General features: G+C 39.2%; 2 protein-coding genes across 2 annotated transcripts in view; one reads left to right on the plus strand and one right to left on the minus strand.

The window, feature by feature from the left end:
• The first annotated feature begins 1,835 nt into the window (after positions 1–1,835).
• Positions 1,836–10,158, plus strand: LOC132829520 (uncharacterized protein CXorf65 homolog). Its single transcript, XM_060846740.1, has 5 exons — positions 1,836–1,860; positions 3,613–3,699; positions 8,385–8,501; positions 9,921–9,995; positions 10,106–10,158. Exons 1-5 carry the CDS (start codon positions 1,836–1,838, stop codon positions 10,156–10,158), a joined length of 357 nt encoding a protein of 118 aa, XP_060702723.1.
• Positions 10,159–14,818: 4,660 nt separating this feature from the next.
• Positions 14,819–21,233, minus strand: part of LOC132829488 (potassium-transporting ATPase alpha chain 2-like) — a 46,732-nt gene continuing 40,317 nt past the window's right edge. The window contains exons 14-17 of the mRNA XM_060846702.1: positions 19,677–19,810; positions 19,169–19,270; positions 17,881–17,972; positions 14,819–15,040 (exon numbers count right to left, since the gene is read on the minus strand). Coding sequence (XP_060702685.1) covers positions 15,012–15,040; positions 17,881–17,972; positions 19,169–19,270; positions 19,677–19,810 — 357 coding nt within the window. The 3' untranslated portion in view covers positions 14,819–15,011. The remainder of the gene's footprint in view (positions 15,041–17,880; positions 17,973–19,168; positions 19,271–19,676; positions 19,811–21,233) is intronic.

The following is a 21,233-nucleotide window of genomic DNA, read 5'->3' on the forward strand; positions in this document are numbered from 1 at the left end:
TTAACTTATATTTATCCTTTCTTTATTATTGAAATTTAATATCAATTAGCCAACGTTAAAGTTCTGCTCTGAACTTTTTACTTTGCATGTTTGATTTGAGTATATTTGTAAGGGAGTTGCAGAGGTTGTGACATGTGATTGTATTTTTGATGATTTTGGTATTTTCACCTTGCTGGGTGTTAGCCCAGAAACTAAGCCTTTACTTCTGGAACTCCAGGAAATCTGTCTAGTTCTTTATAAACTGTACGGAAACAGATAGGCACACATTGAATTGACAAATACAAACTTTTGTAATTCAAAATCATGTTACAGACAAATGAGGAGCTAATAAAGAGGGGAGCCATTCCATCCCTTCTCAACTGGTCACAACACAGCACTCATTAAAATACATAATTAATTGTGTTTGAATGAATATATATGGCATATATATGACAATGAATGGTATATGACAAATGTATTCAAAACAGCAATGTAACTTATACTCCCACCAACTGTCATGCTTCTGAATAATAAAACAAAGCTCTGGAACAAAAATAAAGTTTCTGGAGAAGCTCAGCAGGTCTGGCTACTTCTGCGTAGAGAAAGCATAGTTAACATTTTTAGTCCAGTTGCTCTGCTCCTTGGATAGCATTCTAAAAGTTCACGCCGTCTATACAATGCTTGATTTTGCAGAGTTGTTCTCTTTCAGATTAAAAGTCAAACTGAGGCTCTGTTTTGAGAGAATGGCACTATTTTGAAGCAAAATAGGGGAGTTATCCCTTTTATGCTGGATAATAATTATCCTTGAATCAACATTCATAAATCGATTCTCTGGTCACTATTCCATTGTTGTTTGAGAGATCCTGTTGAGTGTATATATTGGCTGGCACATTTCAGTCACAATGCTTTAATAAGTAATTAATTAGCTGTTGAGCACTGAGAGATGGTTGTGAAAACTGCTATATAAGATGCAGATCTTTTTGAAAAGAAGGCCTATTTGGAGAGACTGCTTTTCTGAGTGAAATCAAATTAATTACTCGGTGCACTGCAGAGGTCTAACAGTTTGCAAGTGAAATGAGCCAACTGTGCAACAAACAAATTGTGAGAAACAACTCCCGAACAATCCAGTGGAATCAAACATTGTACTGGCAATTCACGCACTGCATTCAGTGTGCCAACCACCTTGGATTTTAATCCTCATGTCTCATTGTATTTCAGTCATGTTCTGTGGTCTTTATTATGTCCAACTGGAAAGGTGAACAGGTCCTTTATTGAAATGTGCATCCAAAATAAAGCATTCCCTTGGTATGACACTTAAGCATATTCAAGTCTTGGAATGGATCTTCGGGAACCCTGATTCAATAGTGCTACAAATTGGCCTAAGCTGAAAAAAGTAGGTCAGTGATTGGATAATAAATCATGTTTATTTAATAAATAATTAAATAAAGTTAAGTTCTACCCAAGCCAAGGAACAGAACAGCATGTTCCTCATACTCATAATATATTGTAAATGACCTTTCAACAAAACATAATAAAAACACTGAGGATTAGATTGGCAGATGAAAGCCACTCAACTATGACCCTTATTCTGCTTTCCTTCTGAAAAGTATCCAATAAACATTTGAGCCACTGCTTGTTAATAATTAACTATATACTGCATTTATCTTACTCATTGAGCACGTTTCCTCAGCTGAATCATTAATTTATTTACTTGCTTCAGGATGGGAGTGAACCACGGCATGCCCAGTCTTGCATTCCTGTTGTTAAATAAATGTTCCAATGATCATCTGAAGGACTTTTAACTGTCGAAGCTTCAGAATCGTGTTAGCATTTTACTGCTGCGATTAAAACCCCTCATGTTCATTACAGTATTACATGGAGGTAAGTGTGAGAATACTTATCAACAGTTAAATTAATTGCCCAATTCCCTGAATCTTTTATTACAGCTGCAGAATCCTGTATTGCTAAACCTGCTTGTATGTGGTAAGAGTTAGCAGTCAGATTTCAGTTTCACTCAAAGACACTCTGGGCAGAATGTTCAAAAAATTAAAATTATAATATCTCATCCAACTACAATGGATGTTTCATTCAGAATCAGGTTTTAAAAGATTTGCTGTAGCAGAAATAGTTGTAGTCATTGTTAGTTATCTTTCAACTTAAGGATAATGTCTATTTAGAACCATGAGTTTCAGCAATGTGCCTGCATATGACTGATCAGGTCAATTCTGAAATTGAAGATCTTCGTGCTCATCTGATAATTGGTCTGCAACAGTGACTCAGTGGTTAGTATTGCTAGCTCACAGTGCCAGGGACCCAGATTCGATTCTACCCTTGAGTGACTATCTGTGTATAGTTTGCACATTCCTCCCATGTCTTTGTGGGTTTCCTCCAGGTGCTCCAGTTTCATCCCACAGTCCAAAAGTGCGCAGGTTATATGGATCGGTCATGCTAAATTGCCCACAGTGTCCAGGGATGTGTCAGCTAGGTGGATTATCAGGGCATTGGATCTGGGAGGGATGCTGTTCAGAAGGGCAGTGTGAACTGCTTCCAAACTATTGGGATTCTATGGTCGCGGAGTGCAGGATTTTCTTTCTGGACACAGATAGACAGAAACCTCTGCATGACTTTTTGACTGATTTAAAAACAAGAAATTAACCATTTTATGCCCTCACATAATTAAACTGTAATTGTATGGTGCTATTATAGAAATATGTTTAATTTAAAGCTGCTTGCATTCTGAAACACTTGTGACAATGGTAAATGTGGCCAACATGAAGGGACAATGTTTCACCCAGTGGATGAGCACAAATGCTTCTCGTGGAAACACAAAAGGGGTTAAAAAGGTGTAAGAGAAGGCTTTGTGACCATTTTTCTTGCACTCCTTTTCATCTGAACCTACTGGGTAACATTTCAAAACGGTATAATGCATGCTCATACAGATTTGAATGGAGGAAATAGGAAGGAATTATTTCCACCAGTCATGGAATCCAGAGCAACAGGGGCAACTTTGAAATTAGAGCTGGGTTATTCCGAAGCAATCGTGATCAAGGAGTAATTTTTCACACAAAGGAAAGGGAACTAAAAATCTTGACCTGCTTTACCTGTTAACTCGACAGTCGCTGAGGCTTGGTCAATCAGAAATATTTTGATTTCTGTTTGGCAACCAAATGAAGGGCTAAGGAACCATGGTAAGTAAACATAACTAAGATGCTGATTAACTATCATCAGGTTCATAGGGCTGAATGGCCTCCTCCTGTCCCTAAAATCTGCAATGGCTGGATTTCCTTACAAAACAAGACAGACTTAGTGGATATCAGTGTAAGTAGGAGATAAAGGTTTTACATTATTGGGATCACATCAGAGTTTTCATTTCTATGTGCTCATTTTTGGGTCCTGTGCATGTACATGCATAGTGCCAATGTCTGACTGTGTAGATATCCATGATTGAGTATTTTCCCATGAGGAATGAATGGCCAACAGTGGTCAAGATCAATGAAAGTTAGGGAGAAGTTAAACACAATAATCAGATGGAATATATTTGTTAAATCCTCCAATTTGTATTAATTGATTTTCCAAGGTACACGTAAGGAATAAAAACTATCCTATGGCCTTTTATGTATATGTTGACTGCAGATAATGAACATGCCCTTTTCAATATATTCTGTAAAATTCCGGTTTTGCTGGACTGTATCAAACAGAACTGTCACCATGAGATCAAAGGTAAGAGCTACCTCAAAGTTTCCACTTTTCATGCTGTCATTATCACCAAAGAAAAATATTCCCTAGTTACCAATAGTAAGCAGCTCTATTTGTAGTGAATGTGCTGACTAGCCCTCATTAAGCCTCTGTGTGACCCTTTAATATTAATGCATACCCATCGCATTTTACATTTACGTCAAATTTATGATGATTTTCTTCATACACTCTTTCATGGGTGGCAGAACTATAAAACTCCTAAAAGTATTCTGGGACAAAGGATTTGTGAACGCTTCTGCCAGTGACTCTGGATGGTGAACACTCAATCTCATGATTTCAAGAGGTGCAAATTAGATGTTCATGTGGAAACAAAATGAGGCTTAGAAGGAAAGTCTGTCATGACCATTTTTCATGTTATCTAGAGCTGAAAATCTTTTTTGAATGAGCAAGTGATTAAAATATAAAAATGATGGTAGGAACATTCATTGCAGTATATAATGTGATTAAACCCAGGGATTCTCCCACATGTGTAATGTATCTTTGGTAGAAAAACCACAAAAATCTTGGAAAAATGATGAAGATGCAACCTGAGACTTCATGCATGCCAAGGAGCATAAGCAGCATATGAAAGGTGGGGATAAACAATCCCACAATCAGTGGATCAGTTCACAGCTCTACACATTCAGTTGTGAATGTTGTTGGACAATTAAACAACTAACAGGAGGTGGAAGTTCCACAAGTATCCCCATCCTCAACAATGAGGGAATCCAGCGTATATTACAAGAGATCAGGCTGAAGTATTTGTATCCATGTTCAGTTACAAATGCCAAGTAGATGATCCATCTCGGCCCTCTTCAGAGGTTCCCATCTCCACAGATGTCAGTCTTCAACCACTTCAATTCACTTCACTTGATATCAAGAAATGGCTGACGACATTGGATACTGCAAAGGCTATGATCTCTGGGACCCTTTTTGTTTGTTATAAATGATATAGATTAAAGTGTGCAGACAATGTTAAGCAAATTTACAGATGACACCAAGATTGGTAGAGTGGTTAATAGCGAAGAAGATGGTTGTAGGTTACAGGAACATACAGATGGATTGGTCAGATCGTCAGATCGGTGATAGATGGCATTAACCCTGATGAGTATGAGGTGGTGCACTGTGGAAGATGAACCAAGATGAGGGAGTATTTAATTAATGGGAAGTAATTGGGTTGCTATGAAGAAAAGAAGGATCTTGGGAAATATTCACAGATCCCTGAAGTCAACAGAACAAGTGAATAGGATAGTTAAGAAGCATATGGGACACTTGCCTTCATCAGTCATGGCAGAGAGTATAAGAGCAAGGAGGTAATGTTAGAGTTACACAGAACATTGGTTAGGCCACAGCTGGAGTATTATCTTCACTTCTGGTTACCTCACTATTGGAAGGATACAATAACATCAAAGGGGGTACAGAGGAGGTTAACCAGGAAGTTGACTGATGTGGAGAAATTGAGCTATTAGAAGAGACTATAGGTTTGGATTGTTCACTTTAGGACAGAGAGGTTTAGGGGAACATGATTGAAGTGTGTGAAATTATGAGGGGTGTGGACAGGGTGAATAGAGAGCAGCTATTCCCTTTGGGTGAGTGGTCAATCATAAGAGGGCATAGATTCAGAATCAATGACAGAAGATTCAGATGAGATTTGGGAAAAAAAAATCTACATCAGGTGATGGGAATCTGGAACACATTGTCTGAGAAGGTAGTGGAGGCCAGAAATCCTACAACCTTTTAAAAAAAATTGGATGAGCATTTGAAATATTATAGCATTCAAGAATACAGGACAAGTGGGAAATTGGGATTAGTGCACCTTTAGTACAGTTATAACAGTGCAGACCTGATGGGCCTTTTCTGCATTTTATGAGCCTGTGAATATCTAGCAATAATATCGAAGACATGTTCCAGAACGCTACCTGATGGAGGGCATCCCCAGTGTAAAGAGGGCACTTTATCTCCACAGGACTATGTAGTGATCATACTTACTGATATTGCCATAGATGATCTCAGCCACCCCAAGCAACTTGGTGAGGATGAGCACAAGTAGATATATCCTTCTAGCTGCATCACTTGCCAGGCTGTTCCAGTATAATTACAGTGCTAGCATCTACTCTCAAAATATAGGACAAGTTCGACTTGGCTAATTACCGACATTTAAGTCAACTCTCAGTCAATAGTAAAGTCATGAAAGGTGTTATTAACAGTGCTATCAGACTTGGGCTAAGAAGTGGCAAATAAAATGCACATAAGTGCACCTTCAACAAGAGAGAAGCTAACTATTGTATCTTGATTTTCAATGGCATTACAATCACTGAATCCCACAGGATTAACATCCAACAGACCAGTCAGATAAATACTGTGGCTACACAGGTCATAAATTAGGAATGCTACATTGAGTAATCCACCTCCTACTTCTCCAAATTTATCCCTCATTTGCAAGGCACTAGTCATGACACTGCTGTGATACTCTCCACTTGCCTGAATTATTGCAACTGAAAAATGGGTTGCTGGAAAGCGCAGCAGATCATGCAGCATCCAAGGAGCAGGAAAATCAACATTTTGGGCATAAGCCCTTCTTCTTGTTGCTTTTCCAGCAACACATTTTTCAGCTCTGATCTCCAGTATCTGCAGTCCTCACTTTCTCCTAGTTGAATTATTGGAACTCTGACAAAACTCACGCAATCTCAATCTTGGGTATGCCTAATACTGGTCTTGGCACACTGTCTTGCATTCTTCATTCAAAGTTTGTGAGAAGATTTGTAGCTCGGGTGTTCATTATTGTGGTTCTGTTCGCTGAGCTGGGAATTTGTGTTGCAGACGTTTCGTCTCCTGTCTAGGTGACATCCTCAGTGCTTGGGACCCTCCTGTGAAGCACTTCTGTGATCTTTCCTCCGGCATTTATAGTGATTTGTATCTGCCGCTTCCGGTTGTCAGTTCCAGCTGTCCGCTGCAGTGGCCAGTATATTGGGTCCAGGTCAATGTGCTTATTGATTGAATCTGTGGATGAATGTCATGCCTCCAGAAATTCCCTGGCTGTTCTCTGTTTGGCTTGTCCTATAATAGTAGTGTTGCCCCATTCAAACTCATGTTGCTTGTCATCTGAGTGTGTGGCTACTAAGGATAGCTGGTCGTGTCGTTTTGTGGCTAGTTGGTGTTCATAGATGAGGATCATTAGCTGTCTTCCTGTTTGTCCTATGTAGTGTTTTGTGCTGTCCTTGCATGGGATTTTGTATACTACATTGGTTTTGCTCATGTTAGGTATCGGGTCTGCGTTCTTCATTGAAATGGTTTTAATGATAGTGGTAGAGTGGGGATTGCAGGGCTATGAGATTGCAGATTGTGGTTGGATATAATTCTACTGCTACTGATGGCTCCACTCCTCTCATGGGTTTCCAGTCTTGAATTGCTTGATTTGTTCTAAGTCTGTCCAATTTAGGACAGTAGTAGCACCACACAACCTGATGGAGGGCATCCCCAGTGTGAAGATGGCACTTTATCTCCACAGGACTATTTAGTGATCACACTTTCTGATACTGTCATGGATGATTTCAGACACTTATATTGCCATGGATGATCTCAGCCACACCAAGTAGAATGGTGAGGATGAAGACAAGTAGATATATCCCTCTTGCTGACAACCCCACCACCTTCCACCGACCTCGTTTACTTACTGTCAGATCAGCAGCTCAATTAGGCCTGGTGCTAGCAAGCCACTCTCGGTGATGAACATTAAATTTCTCTAACCAGAGTACATTCTGTGCCTAGGCAACCGACAGTGCTTCCTCTAAGTGCTGTATAACATTGTGGAGGATCTGATTCAACAGTAAAGGATGGTAGTAACCAGAAGGTTTCCTATGTTTGACCTGGTGTCATGAAACTCAGTTTCCTGAATCAATGTTGATAATTCCCAGGGCATCTTTCTCCAAACTATATAACACCACACCTCTGTTGAGTCTGTCCTGCTGGTGGTTCAGAACATTCTTTAGCATAAGATAAAGGTAAAGTCAGCATAGTCTTACCATTCTATTAGAGAGAGAGAGAGAGACTAGTGATGCTTTACCATGCCTTAGACAAAGGTAGGGGTTGATGAGGGGAGGCCATCTTGGTGACCTCAGCTTGTACAAGAATTGAACCATACTGTTATGGTAGTGTCCAGACACTAAGGTACAATTACTTTTGAATATGAATGTATCTGGTTGTCACTTGACTGTCTGAGTGACAGTTCTCCAAATGTAGGTGGACTTGCAAGGTCAACAGAACTCCTTTTAGTGTTACCATTCCCAGTACACAGATCAGGTGGCCCACCCAGTTTTATTCTTCACAGAGTGTAGAAACTCCAATACGACTGAGTGGATTACTTGACCATCTCAGAAGATAGTGAAGAATCAAGCACTTTTCTTGTGCATCTGGAATCACGTTCAGTTCAGACCAGGTAAGGAAGTAGATTTCCTTCCATCAAGGATATTAATGAACTAGTTGGGTTTTCATGATAACTGGTAGTGGTCATATCATTGCCAATAAGCTACATTTGTGAGCATAATGTGTTAACTATTTTTCAATAATTTTGCTGCATTGTTTAAATCCAGTATAAAAGAAATTGAAAAGACAGAGGAGTTGATATTGGGATTTTACAACATTTTTTTATACTGATTTGATCTGCACTTCAGCTGAGATTGACCTAGCTGATGAGAGTGGACAAGTGAAGAATTTATTGCAAAACCAACATTGCTACGCTTCTGACATCCTGGCTGAACGAGAAGTTTATATTCTTCTTGGTGTGAACAGTAAGTAAATTCCACAAAAGAAATAGGCTAGGTAATTACACACAGGTCAGTTAAAAAGGAGAAATGTTCAAAGGTGTAGTAATGGGTAAGGTGAATACTTTGAATTAAGTCTGTTCATTTAAATCTGAACATTTAACAGTTTTCTTTGAGGTACTCATGGTTTACTGAGAGTGCTGTGAAAGGTTTTACATATTTTTAAAGCATAAAAACCATAGCAAACTTCGGGTATTGGAGAAACAATAACACCTGTTCACAAGTAACATTAATTATAGAGTTTTACAGCAAAGCAAGGCTAAAAATGACGAATAGTAGAATTTCAGTCAGTTTCAATTCCTGGAAGGAAAACTCAAGGATTCTGTTAATCTATAATGTTACCCTGATAACTAGTACAAAAGTAACACTTGGGAATATTGAAAATAGGAGCAGAAATACGCCATTCAGCTCTTTGAACCTGCTCCACCATTCAATACAATCGTTGCTGATCATCTAATTCATACCACATGCCTGCTTTCTCTGGTATCCTCTGATCCTGTTACACTTATGGACTATATCTAACTTCTTCCTGAAAACTGTCAACATTTTGGCCTCAGCTACATTCAGTGATAGAATTCCACAGGCTCACAACACTCAAGACGAATAAGGTTTTCCTCCTTTGTCCTAAATGGTCGAGCCAATATCATTAGACTGTGACTCCAGTTCTGGACTCCTGATCATTGGAACATCCTTCCTACATTTACCCTGTTAGAATTTTATAGGTTTCTATTGGATCCCTCCATGCACCTCCTAAGTTCCAGTGAATATGGTACTAACTGATCCCGTTTCTGTTCGTACATTAGTGCAGCCATCCCAGGGATCAGTTTTGTAAACCTACTTTGCTCCCTCCTTCCAAACCCAGATAACTGTCCTCTGATAAAGAGATAAAAATTGCACAAAATGCTCTAGTGTAGTCTCCCTAAGACCCTTTGCAGTTGCAGCAGGTCACCCTTGGTTCTGTACTTAAATCCTCTCACAGTGAAGGCCTGCTGTTCCTGCATGCTTACTCTCAATGGCTGGTATACCAGGACACCAAGGTTGCATTGCACCTCCCCTCTTTCCCAATCTATCTCCACTCAGATAATAATCTGCCTTCCTGTTTTTGCAACCAAAGTGGATAACCGCACAATTATCCACTCAATCAATTTTGACTCAATCACACTGAAGCATCTCTGCATCCTCCTCACAGCTCACCCTGCTGCCAAGAACCCCTGTCATCTATGAGCAAGACCATTTTACCCTCTGAAGTGAAGGAGAAAAGCAAATGAGGCAACAAAGCAATAATTGTTGGGTTACAAAAGGAAGGGAGGTTTAAAAATCACAATAACTGCTTTGTGCCTTGGAAAAGTGTTTTTTGCTCTGAATGTGCATTTTTGTATCTTCTAGAACCGAGCAGGGCATCAACACCTGTGTACATACCATTACTGAACAATGATAATATAGTCAATTCCAAATTCCTAGGTAGGTCAAAATATTTGTGTTCATTCCTTTCATTAAAAAAGTGGCTCTACTCATCAGTGTATAGAATGAGAATTAATGGAACAATCATACTGTAGCATTTTGTTTTTCAGCTGGTGTTTACAAAATGCCATTTAAGTTGCAATTGAAGATGCTTGCCAGGTAGAAAGCCTCTTCAAAGGCAGTGGGGATGTTCTTTAGCTGGCCTAATGTTACACATGGGTTAGGCTGTTTCATCATACAGTGATCCTCAAGTTGCCAAGATAGGATATCAGGCACGGTGTTGTACTGAAACCTCTGGAAGGCCAAAGGAAGCAAAAAAGTTCTTTCAGTGACTTGATTTGAGGGGGTGAGGGTGGGGGTGCATTGGCACTGGGGAGGTTTTAAGGGAGAGAGTGGGAGGGTGATGAGCAATTTCCTCCGGCACCTCCTAGAGTCTGGTTGGATGGTAGTGGTGGCTACCTGGCAGCAATTCATTTGCTACCAACTTCTTTCTGAAACAAGTGAGAGAAACAGGTAGGATATTATAATTAAAGTCAATGCAAAAACCAAAGAAACTACATTTTTTTTAAAAAAAGAGATTTCAATGCTCACATTATAAAATTAGTTTTGAAGATTAAGAAAAACGTTATTTCAGTGTTGCAGAAGGAGACTATTTAGTCCAGCAGGTTTGCACTGGCCTGTTAAATGAGCATTGTTATCTTGTGCTAATCTCCTTTTTTCCAACACTCTTGCACATTATTATCATCTAAATAATCATCTACTTTGAATGCTTCAATTCAATCTTCCTCTGCCATACTTAGAGGCAATGCATTCCAACCCTAACTATACGCTGAGTAAAAGCCATAACTCACTTTACCCTTGCTGCTTTTGCAGATCACTAAATATATTCCCTCTTATGAGTGGAAACAGTTTTCTCTGTCTACTCTATCTAACTCGCTCATGTTTCCTCCTAGCTGCCTTTTCTCCAAGGAGAGCAGTCCTGACTTTTTCAGTATGTTTGATAAACTTTAGTCATGACATGTCTTGCCCTAAATTAAGGATTCAAAATTCAAATAATTATTTGTGAAAACAAACATTGCATATAATTCAGTGTTTTTAGACATCCTATGGACATAAAAAACATGAACAGGTGATTTTGAAACATTGTCCCGTTGTGTATTGTTTGGCCAATTTGATCATTGTGGAATTCTGCAAACAGCAATGATCAGAATTTTTTCATAATGTTGCTTTAGTGAAAAATAGTGAATAGGAATCACGCAGCACAAAATCAGAACCTTCTCAAAACCTTGCAAGTTTTTTAAACCTGTTGGGCTATAATCTGATGTTGTGATTTTTAACTGTTTAAATTGGAGATCTAGTTCCCTTTTAAAAAGATCATCCTCCAAAACCATTCCAGATCACAATAAATAAATAAAATAATTATTTGTTGTCTCTTCTTCCCTGATGATTTTGCCAGAATTATTATTTCTCTTTGCTGGTAAGAGACATACTTGCCAACTTTTCACTAATGACTGTCAAAACTTTGGAGAATTTTGAACACCTCCATTAAATATCCCAATAATCTTCTCTCTGCTCAAAGGAACTCTAGCGAAGTTCTCCTTCAGCAAGTGGCTTGAAATCAATGAGTGACCAACCATATGAAAATCAGTTCCAAAATCACTGATGTCTCCAATAAATGACAGAGATGACAAAGTCTATCTTATTTAAAATATGTCATCCTCAGCTGGCATTTGGTAGAACTGTCTTTCACCACAACTGAGGGGTCTCATAATCAAAATAAAACAAAGAGATTTGATTGCAGATGCAAATCATTTTCTTTGTATTCTTTATCTTACAGCTAAACTTGGAGCTCGACTAGATCCTCCATGTCAACCCCAAGGTAAAGTAAAGAAGATCCACAAAAATTCTGCATCACCATCTCCCTCACGCTCATCCAACACAGATGGTGAGAAATCTTTCTAACTGCAATAATCCCAGTTCAAACTAAAAAAATTAGTCAAAGTAGCCCCTGTTTAATGCATATTTTTAATATCCATTAAATAGATACATTAGGGATATTCCTCAATCGTGCTGCCAACACTTTGAGTTCATTTACATCTTCGCTTGTTCCCCTGCTGACTCTCTCCTCACCTTTCCTTTCATAGAACATAGAACATAGAAAAATACAGCGCAGTACAGGCCCTTCGGCCCTCGATGTTGCGCCGATCCAAGCCCACCTAACCTACACTAGCCCACTATCCTCCATATGCCTATCCAATGCCCGTTTAAATGCCCATAAAGAGGGAGAGTCCACCACTGTTACTGGCAGGGCATTCCATGAACTCACGACTCGCTGAGTAAAGAATCTACCCCTAACATCTGTCCTATACCTACCACCCCTTAATTTAAAGCTATGCCCCCTCGTAATATCTGACTCCATACGTGGAAAAAGGTTTTCCATGGTCAACCCTATCTAAACCCCTAATCATCTTGTACACCTCTATCAAGTCACCCCTAAACCTCCTTTTCTCCAATGAAAACAGCCCCAAGTGCCTCAGCCTTTCCTCATACGATCTTCTTACCATACCAGGCAACATCCTGGTAAACCTTCTCTGCACCCGTTCCAGTGCCTCCACACCCTTCCTATAGTATGGCGACCAAAACTGCACACAATACTCCCGATGCAGCCGCACTACTCCAGATGCGGCCGCACACTCCAGATGCGGCTGCACACTCCAGATGCAGTTTTCTCACAGTGAGAATTTGGAAAAGGAGACTGTTGAAGAGAAATGATGAGTGATTTAGTAGACTTAGTAAGAGCAAATTTTAAGTTCTAATTATGTTCAAGGTTTTTGATTTTAATTACAGGTCAGGTACGTAACCAAAACTGATTGGACATATTTTCTGATGAAAAAGTAATTTGGTACATCTGAAGTTCTAAATGTGGGATAATTGTAATGTTCCTGTTGGCTATGCTCTGGCCATGTTTAGATAATCAAGGACTGTACTAAATCTAGCTTAATTGTTCACATATTTCTAGCTTGCAGAACTTGCTTCCTGCATCCTGCTGATTTTAAAAATGTGTTGCTAGATAAGCGCAGCAGGCCAGACAGCATCAAAGGAGCAGGAGAATCGATGTTTCGAGCTTATGCCCGAAACGTCGATTCTCCTGCTCCTTTGATGCTGCCTGACCTGCTGCGCTTTTCCAGCAACACAGTTTTAAGCTCTGATCTCCAGCATCTGCAGTCCTCATTTTCTCCCGCCTGCTGATTTTGCCTAGATTGTCACAGTGGCCACTTTTTTTTCACAAAGTAATTGATTGGGTGTTAAATAGTTTAGGAAGCCCAAGGATATCTCAAATGCGTAGAGTCTAAAACTAAGAGATTTTTTTTTCTAAAAAAAAAATTAGCAACAGCTCCTTCTCATTCAGCATAAATTGTCCGACTTGGAAAAGTCTACTATTTGAACCAAGGAAATGGTGCATCCGATCGTACTTGCTAAGATTTCAGTATCTCCCAGACTGCTTTGCAGCAAGCAATTTCTGAACAGCAAGGTCCCACAAAAAACAATCAAGGTTTAGATTGTGATTCAGATTAAATGTCAGTCAGTTTAGCTGAAGAACTCCCTTGCACTTTGAATAGAGTCTTGTCATCTTTTATGTCTACCTGATTGGGCCTCGTTTTGGTGTCATAACCTCATTCAAATATACTTCCTGCAATCCTTAGAAGCAGCACATCAAGCTCTAATACAGAATTAAATCTAACATTTGAAACCTAGAGGTTGACTGTTGAGTAAGTAAGCAATTAATTATGGCCAAGTATGATTTATATTCAGCCTTATTGTTTTACAGCAGCTTTGTGTTATTGTCGCCTGTCAGGTGGTAATACTGTTCATATTTTGTCTGTCAGGTAAACAGAGCACTTCACCACATGGAAAATGTAAAAATACCTCAACACCTTAATCAGGAGAGCACTGACCCTGAAGCACACTCATCGCAATTACTGAAGTTGCATTAATTGCGTATCATGATCATTAAAACTATTTTCTGGTCACAAACTTTCTGAAACTGTGGTTTTTCCAGTTATTCTACAAGACTAGGAGTGGAAATTAATAAGGCACATCAACTTATGTTTTCTTTTCATAACTCATTTACTTGGAGTAGGAATAAAGATCATTTAAAATAGCATTTTAATAGTTTATTTGGACAAGTTCGTATTTCTAACCTCCTTAGCTATTGTTCTTCTTTCCTTATAAGCAGAAGGTTTTATTTCACCATAGGGGTGGCACGGTGGCACAGCGGTTAGCACTGCTGTCTCACAGCGCCAGAGACCTGGGTTCAATTCCCGTCTCAGGCGACTCTCTGTGTGGAGTTTGCACATTCTCCCCGTGTCTGCATGGGTTTCCTCTGGGTGCTACGGTTTCCTCCCACAATCCAAAAATGTGCAGATTAGGTGAATTGGTCATGCTAAATTGCCTGTAGTGTTAGGTGAAGGGATAAATGTAGAGGAATGGGTCTGGGTGGGTTGCGCTTCGGCGGGTTGGTGTGGACTTGTTGGGCCAAAGAGCCTGTTTCCACACTGTAAGTAATCTAATCTAATAAGATTAATTAGATAAGTAATCTAATCTAATAAGATAGATGGTAGAAAAAGCGCAATACATTTTTTTTTGTTTTCTATTGATTTAATAAGGTGCTGACATTATTTAATTAGAAATTCATTTGTGCAAACTGCAAGAGCCTGGGATATAATTACATAATCATTTTTTAAAAACTAGGCGCAAATCTAAGTTGCTTCTAGAGAACTAGTAGAGTGAAGTAACCAGCAAACAGAAATCTTGCCATTTTCAAAATTACTGCTCCCCAACATTAGTTATATAGAAGCAAACCATGATAAGAGAAAATTGCAATGAGGTTTTCACACAGAGCAAAGTAATGATTCTTCCCTCCTTGCTGATGCTGGCTAGACTCGCTATCTTCTCCAATCTCGTGGGCACTTGACAACTTCAGTCCAGTAGTGAAGTAGTTTCACAAGATGACTGTCAATAGTACATATTTTTGTCCCACCAACCTGTCACAAACACATTGTCCTATTAATATTTAAAATTATTCCATACTTATGATTTTGTCATTAGCATTCTGTAATAATGGATTAAGCCTTGACATGTCCAGTAAAGTATGCATTCACTCACCACTTTCAATTTACGTTTCTTGCCAGAATTTGTCATGCCTTTTTCAAAATGTGTATGGTAACTCAAACAAAGTTTTATTTTGCATCCCTGAGACAGATTTTACTGTGTAATGTTACTTGTAAAAAAAAAAGTCATGTCCTGAAAGTCCCCATTTTCAGCTTGTGGAAATAGCAAACACTAATTGTTGTGTGATAGATCCCTTACCACAACTCATCAGGGTGTAAAGTTACGGGGAGAATACGGGTAAGTGGAGTTGAAATGCCCATCAGCCATGATTGAATGGCGGAGTGGACTCGATGGACTGAATGGCCTTACTTCCACTCCTATGTCTTATAGTCTTAAAATTCATAAGACATCCTCTTTCTTGTTCTTGCCTTAAGCAATATGTAGTTCCTTTTTATAGATTATAGCAACTATGGACAAAGTATGTTGGAATGATAAGCATTGTTAATGAGAGACTCAATATTAGGTGTTACTTCAAGGTCCAAATTGTTCTTTTGCCTATGACATCATATAAGGCAGTGCTTTCCTCAGCATTAACCCTATCAGATTCTTATAGCTCTTTAGAGGATGATCATCAGATTATAAACTTTAGCAAGGAGGTGATTTCATGGGTTCACATTACTGTTGTATTATGATACTATCTGCACTGGTCATTAATTTCGTTCCAAATAAAATGGCGACCAGGAAATTGGTTATGTCATAAGCTGTCTTTCCCAGCAAGTATTTAACTGCTGTTAGAACAAGACCGGAGGCCTGTGATCAGTGGGGTGCCACAAGGATCGGTGCTGGGCCCTCTACTTTTTGTCATTTACATAAATGATTTGGATACAAGCATTAGTAAGTTTGCAGATGACACCAAAATTGGAGGTATAGTGGACAGCGAAGAGGATTACCTTTCCTCATATTCAAAGGAACAAAATTGGAGTTAACTCTTAAAATAGCCAATTATTTTCTGCAAGGGCCAATTTATTGCCATAAGGGAATGTAGCAGAGATGGTTCTGTCAATATTCTGACCAATCAGAATCTACCTGCCTGGTCTGAGTTTAAGTTTCACAGCATCTCCATATTAACTATTGCTCAACAAATGAGCAGATACTTCTCATGTATAAATTGCTATTCCCTTCTAAGTTTGGTTTCTTGTGTCAACTGTCAGTGTTGAAGTGTGCAAAATGCAATCTTTGAATTTGTTTCAACAATGTTTAAGATAAAATTCCTTAGGCTACAAGATTACAACAGGTTCTGGACCAGATGGGCCAATGGGCTGAGAAGTGGCAGATGGAGTTTAATTTAGATAAATGTGAGGAGCTGCATTTTGGGAAAGCAAATTTTAGCAGGACTTATACGCTTAATGGCAAGGTCCTAGGGAGTGGTGCTGAACAAAGAGACCTTGGAGTGCAGGTTCATAGCTCCTTGAAAGTGAAGTCACAGGTAAATAGGATAGTGAAGAAGGCATTTGGTATGCTTTCCTTCATTGGTCAGAGTATTGAGTTCTGGAGTTGGGAGGTCATGTTGCAGCTGTACAGGACATTGGTTAGGCCACTGTTAGAAAATTGCATACAATTCTGGTCTCCTTCTTATCGGAAAGATGTTGTGAAACTTGAAAGGGTTCAGTAAAGATTCACAAGGATGTTGCCAGTGTTGGAGGATTTGAGCTATAGGGAGAGGCTGAACAAGCTGGGGCTGTTTTCCCTGGAGCATCAGAGGCTGAGGGGTGACCTTATAGAGGTTTACAAAAGGGGCATGGATAGGATAAATGGACAAAGTTTTTTCCCTGGGGTCGGTGAGTCCAGAACTAGAGGGAATAAGATTAGGGTGAGAGGGGAAAGATATAAAAAAGACCTAAGGAGCAACTGTTTCACACAGAGGGTGGTACGTGTATGGAATGAGCTGCCAGAGAAAGTGATGGAGGCTGGTACAATTGCAACTTTGAGGAGGCATTTGGATGGGTATATAAATAGGAAGGTTCTGGAGGGATATGGGCCGCGTGCTGGCAGGTGGGACTAGATTGGGTTGTGGTATCTGGTCAGCATGGACAGGTTGGACAAGGGTCTGTTTCCGTCTCTATGACTCTTAAAAACATACTTCTCAGTGACCAACCTAAAGGTGTGAAGCCTAAGGAATTTTATCTTAAACATTGTTGAAACAAATTCAAAGATTGCATTTTGCACACTTCAACACTGACAGTTGACACAAAAAACCAAACTTAGAAGGGAATAGCAATTTATACATGAGAAGTATCTGCTCATTTGTTGAGCAATATTTAATACCGAGATGCTGTGAAACTTAAACTCAGACCAGGCAGGTAGATTCTGATTGGTCAGAATATTGATAGAACAATCTCTGCTACATTCCCTCATGGCAATAAATTGGTCCTTGCAGAAAATAATTGGCTATTTAAGAGTTTACTACAATTTTGTTCCTTTGAGGAGGTAATTTCATTGTACGAATAGGAAAAAAATGACACCAATCTCCCACTGTAAAGCGATAAAGAAATCATTCAAGGAATAACTAACAGGATTTTTAGAACCGAAAAACCAAAGTGAGCACTCGGAACAGTTCACGCAATTCACAACATACAGAAATTTTTGAAGATGCTACGCTGACTGCAAAACCATTAATTCAGAAAAAAAGTCAGTAATGTCAACTCTTCACTACAAATCCATTTGCACTGAAAGATGTTTTTATAAAAATGGAGAATGCATTATGAAGACTTACTTCCAGGGTATTTGCGAATGAAGAATTTACGGATTTCGTCATATACAAATATTAGAATTGCAAAAGGTACCGCGACAAACCAGTACTGAAACCTGAAAAGAGTAGAAGTATTTAACATTAGAATTTATGCCATGTAATTAAACGTTTAGAGCTCTTAGTACAAAACTGAACAATAAATGCAAATTATTTGCAAGTACAGAATAAAGGGAAGCCGTGGCATTGGCCAATCCTTTGGGAATGTACGTTCAGATACCACCTGGAAAATGGTGAAATATAGAGTTGTACGGCACAGAAACAGACCCTTCAGTCCAACCAGTTCATGCTGACCATAATCCTACACTAAACCAGTCCAACTGCCTGGGCTTGGGCCATATTCCTCCAAACATATCTTATTCATGTACTCACCTAAATGTATTTTAAAATGTTGTAACTGCACCCACATCCACCACTTCCTCTGGAAGTTCATTGAATTTAATAAAAGCCTGGAATAAAGAGCTGTCAACAGTCACAAAAATGTAATGTCCTTTAAGAGAGGAAATCTGCCATCCTTACCCAGTCTGGCCTGCATGTGACTGCAAATTGGTTGACGCAGAACTGCCCTCTGGGCAATAAATGTTGGCCCAGCCAGTGCCAACCCCATCAAAAGCAGTCAAGCTTTTAAGTGTATTTTTGATTTCTGTATAATGGTTCCATAAAAATTTATTGAATAACACTCAGTGCCTGATTGCAAACAGGGCAACATTTAAAATTTTATGATGTTTTCAACAGTACTAATTTCACTTGTCACCAAGTGGTGATACTTACTTTACAAAGGTGTGATAACATTCAAAATGGGCCAAACTCCGCAACAAAATATGCTTGTCTGTCCTTCACATAATTGTGCTTCATAAAGTCTTTTCAAACAGCTTTGTAGCTGCAGATCTTAGAGTTCTGTTACAAATGGGCTGAAAAATCCATCTACTTGGTTTTGAAACTTAGATTTGTACTAGCTTTCAACAAGGAATTAATCAACTGCTTTTGGAATTGGAACAAGTTAGAGCGTTCTAATGCTTTAATCATTAGTTGAGATATTTTTTAAGGTTTTTATTATTTTCCAACTGGTCACCTTCTTGCCACATTAACGTAAAGTTCCTTTTACAATCAAATAATTTGAGTCTCAATCAGAGTTCCTTACACAATATTGCTCCTAGACAAAGCAACATAATTTTACAAAAATTGAGATACATTCTCAAAATATTGCAGGAAAAAAAATCTCAGCGTTCAAACAACACTAATGTCATTTCCTCACCTGAGAAAGGTGAAGTGAAGGCTATTTTGCATCCCAGGAACATAACATAGCAAAAGTGCAATGCCAACTTGAGAAAGAAGACCGATCCAAAGCATTTTATTTCTAGAAAATAAAGAAAACATGACTGGTTTAGAAGCTTTAAAACAAAATAATCCTACTAACCACTGACCTCACTACCTCCCTCTGTCGCTTCCAATTTACATTCTCAGAATCACATCCCTATTTATAGTCTATATCTTGTGGTATTTGCGTGATTACTCCTGAATCCCCCTCTATTTAACTGTCGCAGGAAAAGCATCACCCCATAAACAGTTTGGCAATAAATTCTGCACAAGCTCCAGATAATAATTGTACTGCCCTTGTCAGTGTTGATCCAAAACGTAATGTTAATTTTTCAAACTTCCTTAGTGAACAGCAACATTGGTCATTTGTAACGTTAAGATATAATGTGATTCAAAAGTGTAATAATCTAAACAATGCAAATGTTACAGAAAATCTAGTGACCTACCCAAATATCCCCTGCTGGAAAATAGAGTTCCGTCTGGTTTTACGAATGATTAAGTCAGCAAGCTGTTCGATAACAATTCCGACAAAGAAAGCAGTGTAGCAGGTCCACTCCACATGCAGCCTCTGTTGGTAGGTCTTTTGGAAAAGAGAATCAAAAGTTTTACAGATGTATCTTAGACAAGAGCTTTACCTCAAAGCAGTAGTTTCCCAATTCCACTCCATTTCATATTGACTTGGCCATCTATTTGCTTGCAATGGAGGAGGAGCACATTGGCCAAGGCAAAATTGAAGGAAGGCCTTAAGGTATTGAGATTCAAAAGGCACAAAGGTCTCTCCTGCAAAGTGTATTCGAAGGAGAGTGGGGCAACAACCTTGGAAACTGGGGAAGTTGGCAATCATGGTTTTTCTGACTGTGGAATGTTGCACAATTCCAGAAAGGTGATCTATCTGAATGTGGCAGAGTCTAATGTTAAAACAGTGCCAACCCTCTACAAATGGTACTAATGTGTTCCCAAGGAAACAAGTCTCTCTGAACTCAACCTTGAATGCTGATGCCTCCTTGTTCATGTTTTAGGGAAAGCAGCTGCTAGCAACGTCAAGGGATCTGTACTAACCTTGGGAGAGGAGGATGGAACACCAAAGGGTGCAGTATCAGATATTCACTCTGCACCTGGCACAAGCACAGATACACATCAACTCAGTCAGTACACCTGATTCAGCTGTAAAAGATCCATGCACTGGTGCAAGCACATTGACAGCTAATCTTCAACTATGAAGACTGAGATGGAATAGGCTTCACACAGTCACAGGGTTGCTGAACGTGACCCAGATGCTGAGTCCTAAGCTGGTCATTAGACTCTGGGGTCACTCAACAGGTAACAGATTGTGGATATACCTCGTGAGGCACATGGCAAAAATACCAGATTGTTTGCATATGTTGGAATAGATATTGGAAGAGTCCATCCAGGCTGTGGTCATTGTGATTACCTGCTCTACAGATGCATAGCTTCTTCCATTGAGTGTGTTATGGAACAGGCCAGACTCCCTCAAGAAAGTAACCCAGACCCTAACTTTGCTCATTGTTTTAAGTAGGTGTAACACAGATATTCCAGGAGATTTGCAGCTAGCCAAACCACTTAGTTTTAAACAAAACAGAATTTGTTTACAAGATTGACAAAAGTAACACAAACAAAAAAAAACAGAATACAGAATAACAACCTATCCAAAAATCCAACAGATTATACCAACTTAATGACGCTGTTCCCAATACTTGCAACAATCCCCATTAACTCCCCTTGGCACCAAAGGTAAAATCAAACCCGAGCCTTACAGGAAAGAAGTCAAAGAGAAGATGATTAGCCTGTACCTCCTTTTTTTGGGTCCAGCAATTTTTAAAACTGCCTGACTGCTTTCAATGAATAGTCAGACCACAGAAGAACTGAGCTGGGAGAATTGGCCACTCCACTTTCATTGTATAAGCGTTTTTTTTTAATTGAAAAGCCTTTTGCCTGAGGCAGTATCCATTTGTTATAATCAAATTGGCCCTAAAACCCTTTAA

Source organism: Hemiscyllium ocellatum, chromosome 29 (assembly GCF_020745735.1).
Source record: "Hemiscyllium ocellatum isolate sHemOce1 chromosome 29, sHemOce1.pat.X.cur, whole genome shotgun sequence".
In the NCBI taxonomy this organism is placed as follows: domain Eukaryota; kingdom Metazoa; phylum Chordata; class Chondrichthyes; order Orectolobiformes; family Hemiscylliidae; genus Hemiscyllium; species Hemiscyllium ocellatum.

Excerpts from the sequence above, each read along its gene's own strand:
- LOC132829520 (XM_060846740.1), top strand. The coding sequence starts at position 1,836 with ATGTTCATTACAGTATTACATGGAG. Across the intron at positions 1,861-3,612 it reads CATTACAGTATTACATGGAG|ATAATGAACATGCCCTTTTC; the intron begins GTAAGTGTGAGA and ends TGTTGACTGCAG. Across the intron at positions 8,502-9,920 it reads TATTCTTCTTGGTGTGAACA|AACCGAGCAGGGCATCAACA; the intron begins GTAAGTAAATTC and ends TGTATCTTCTAG.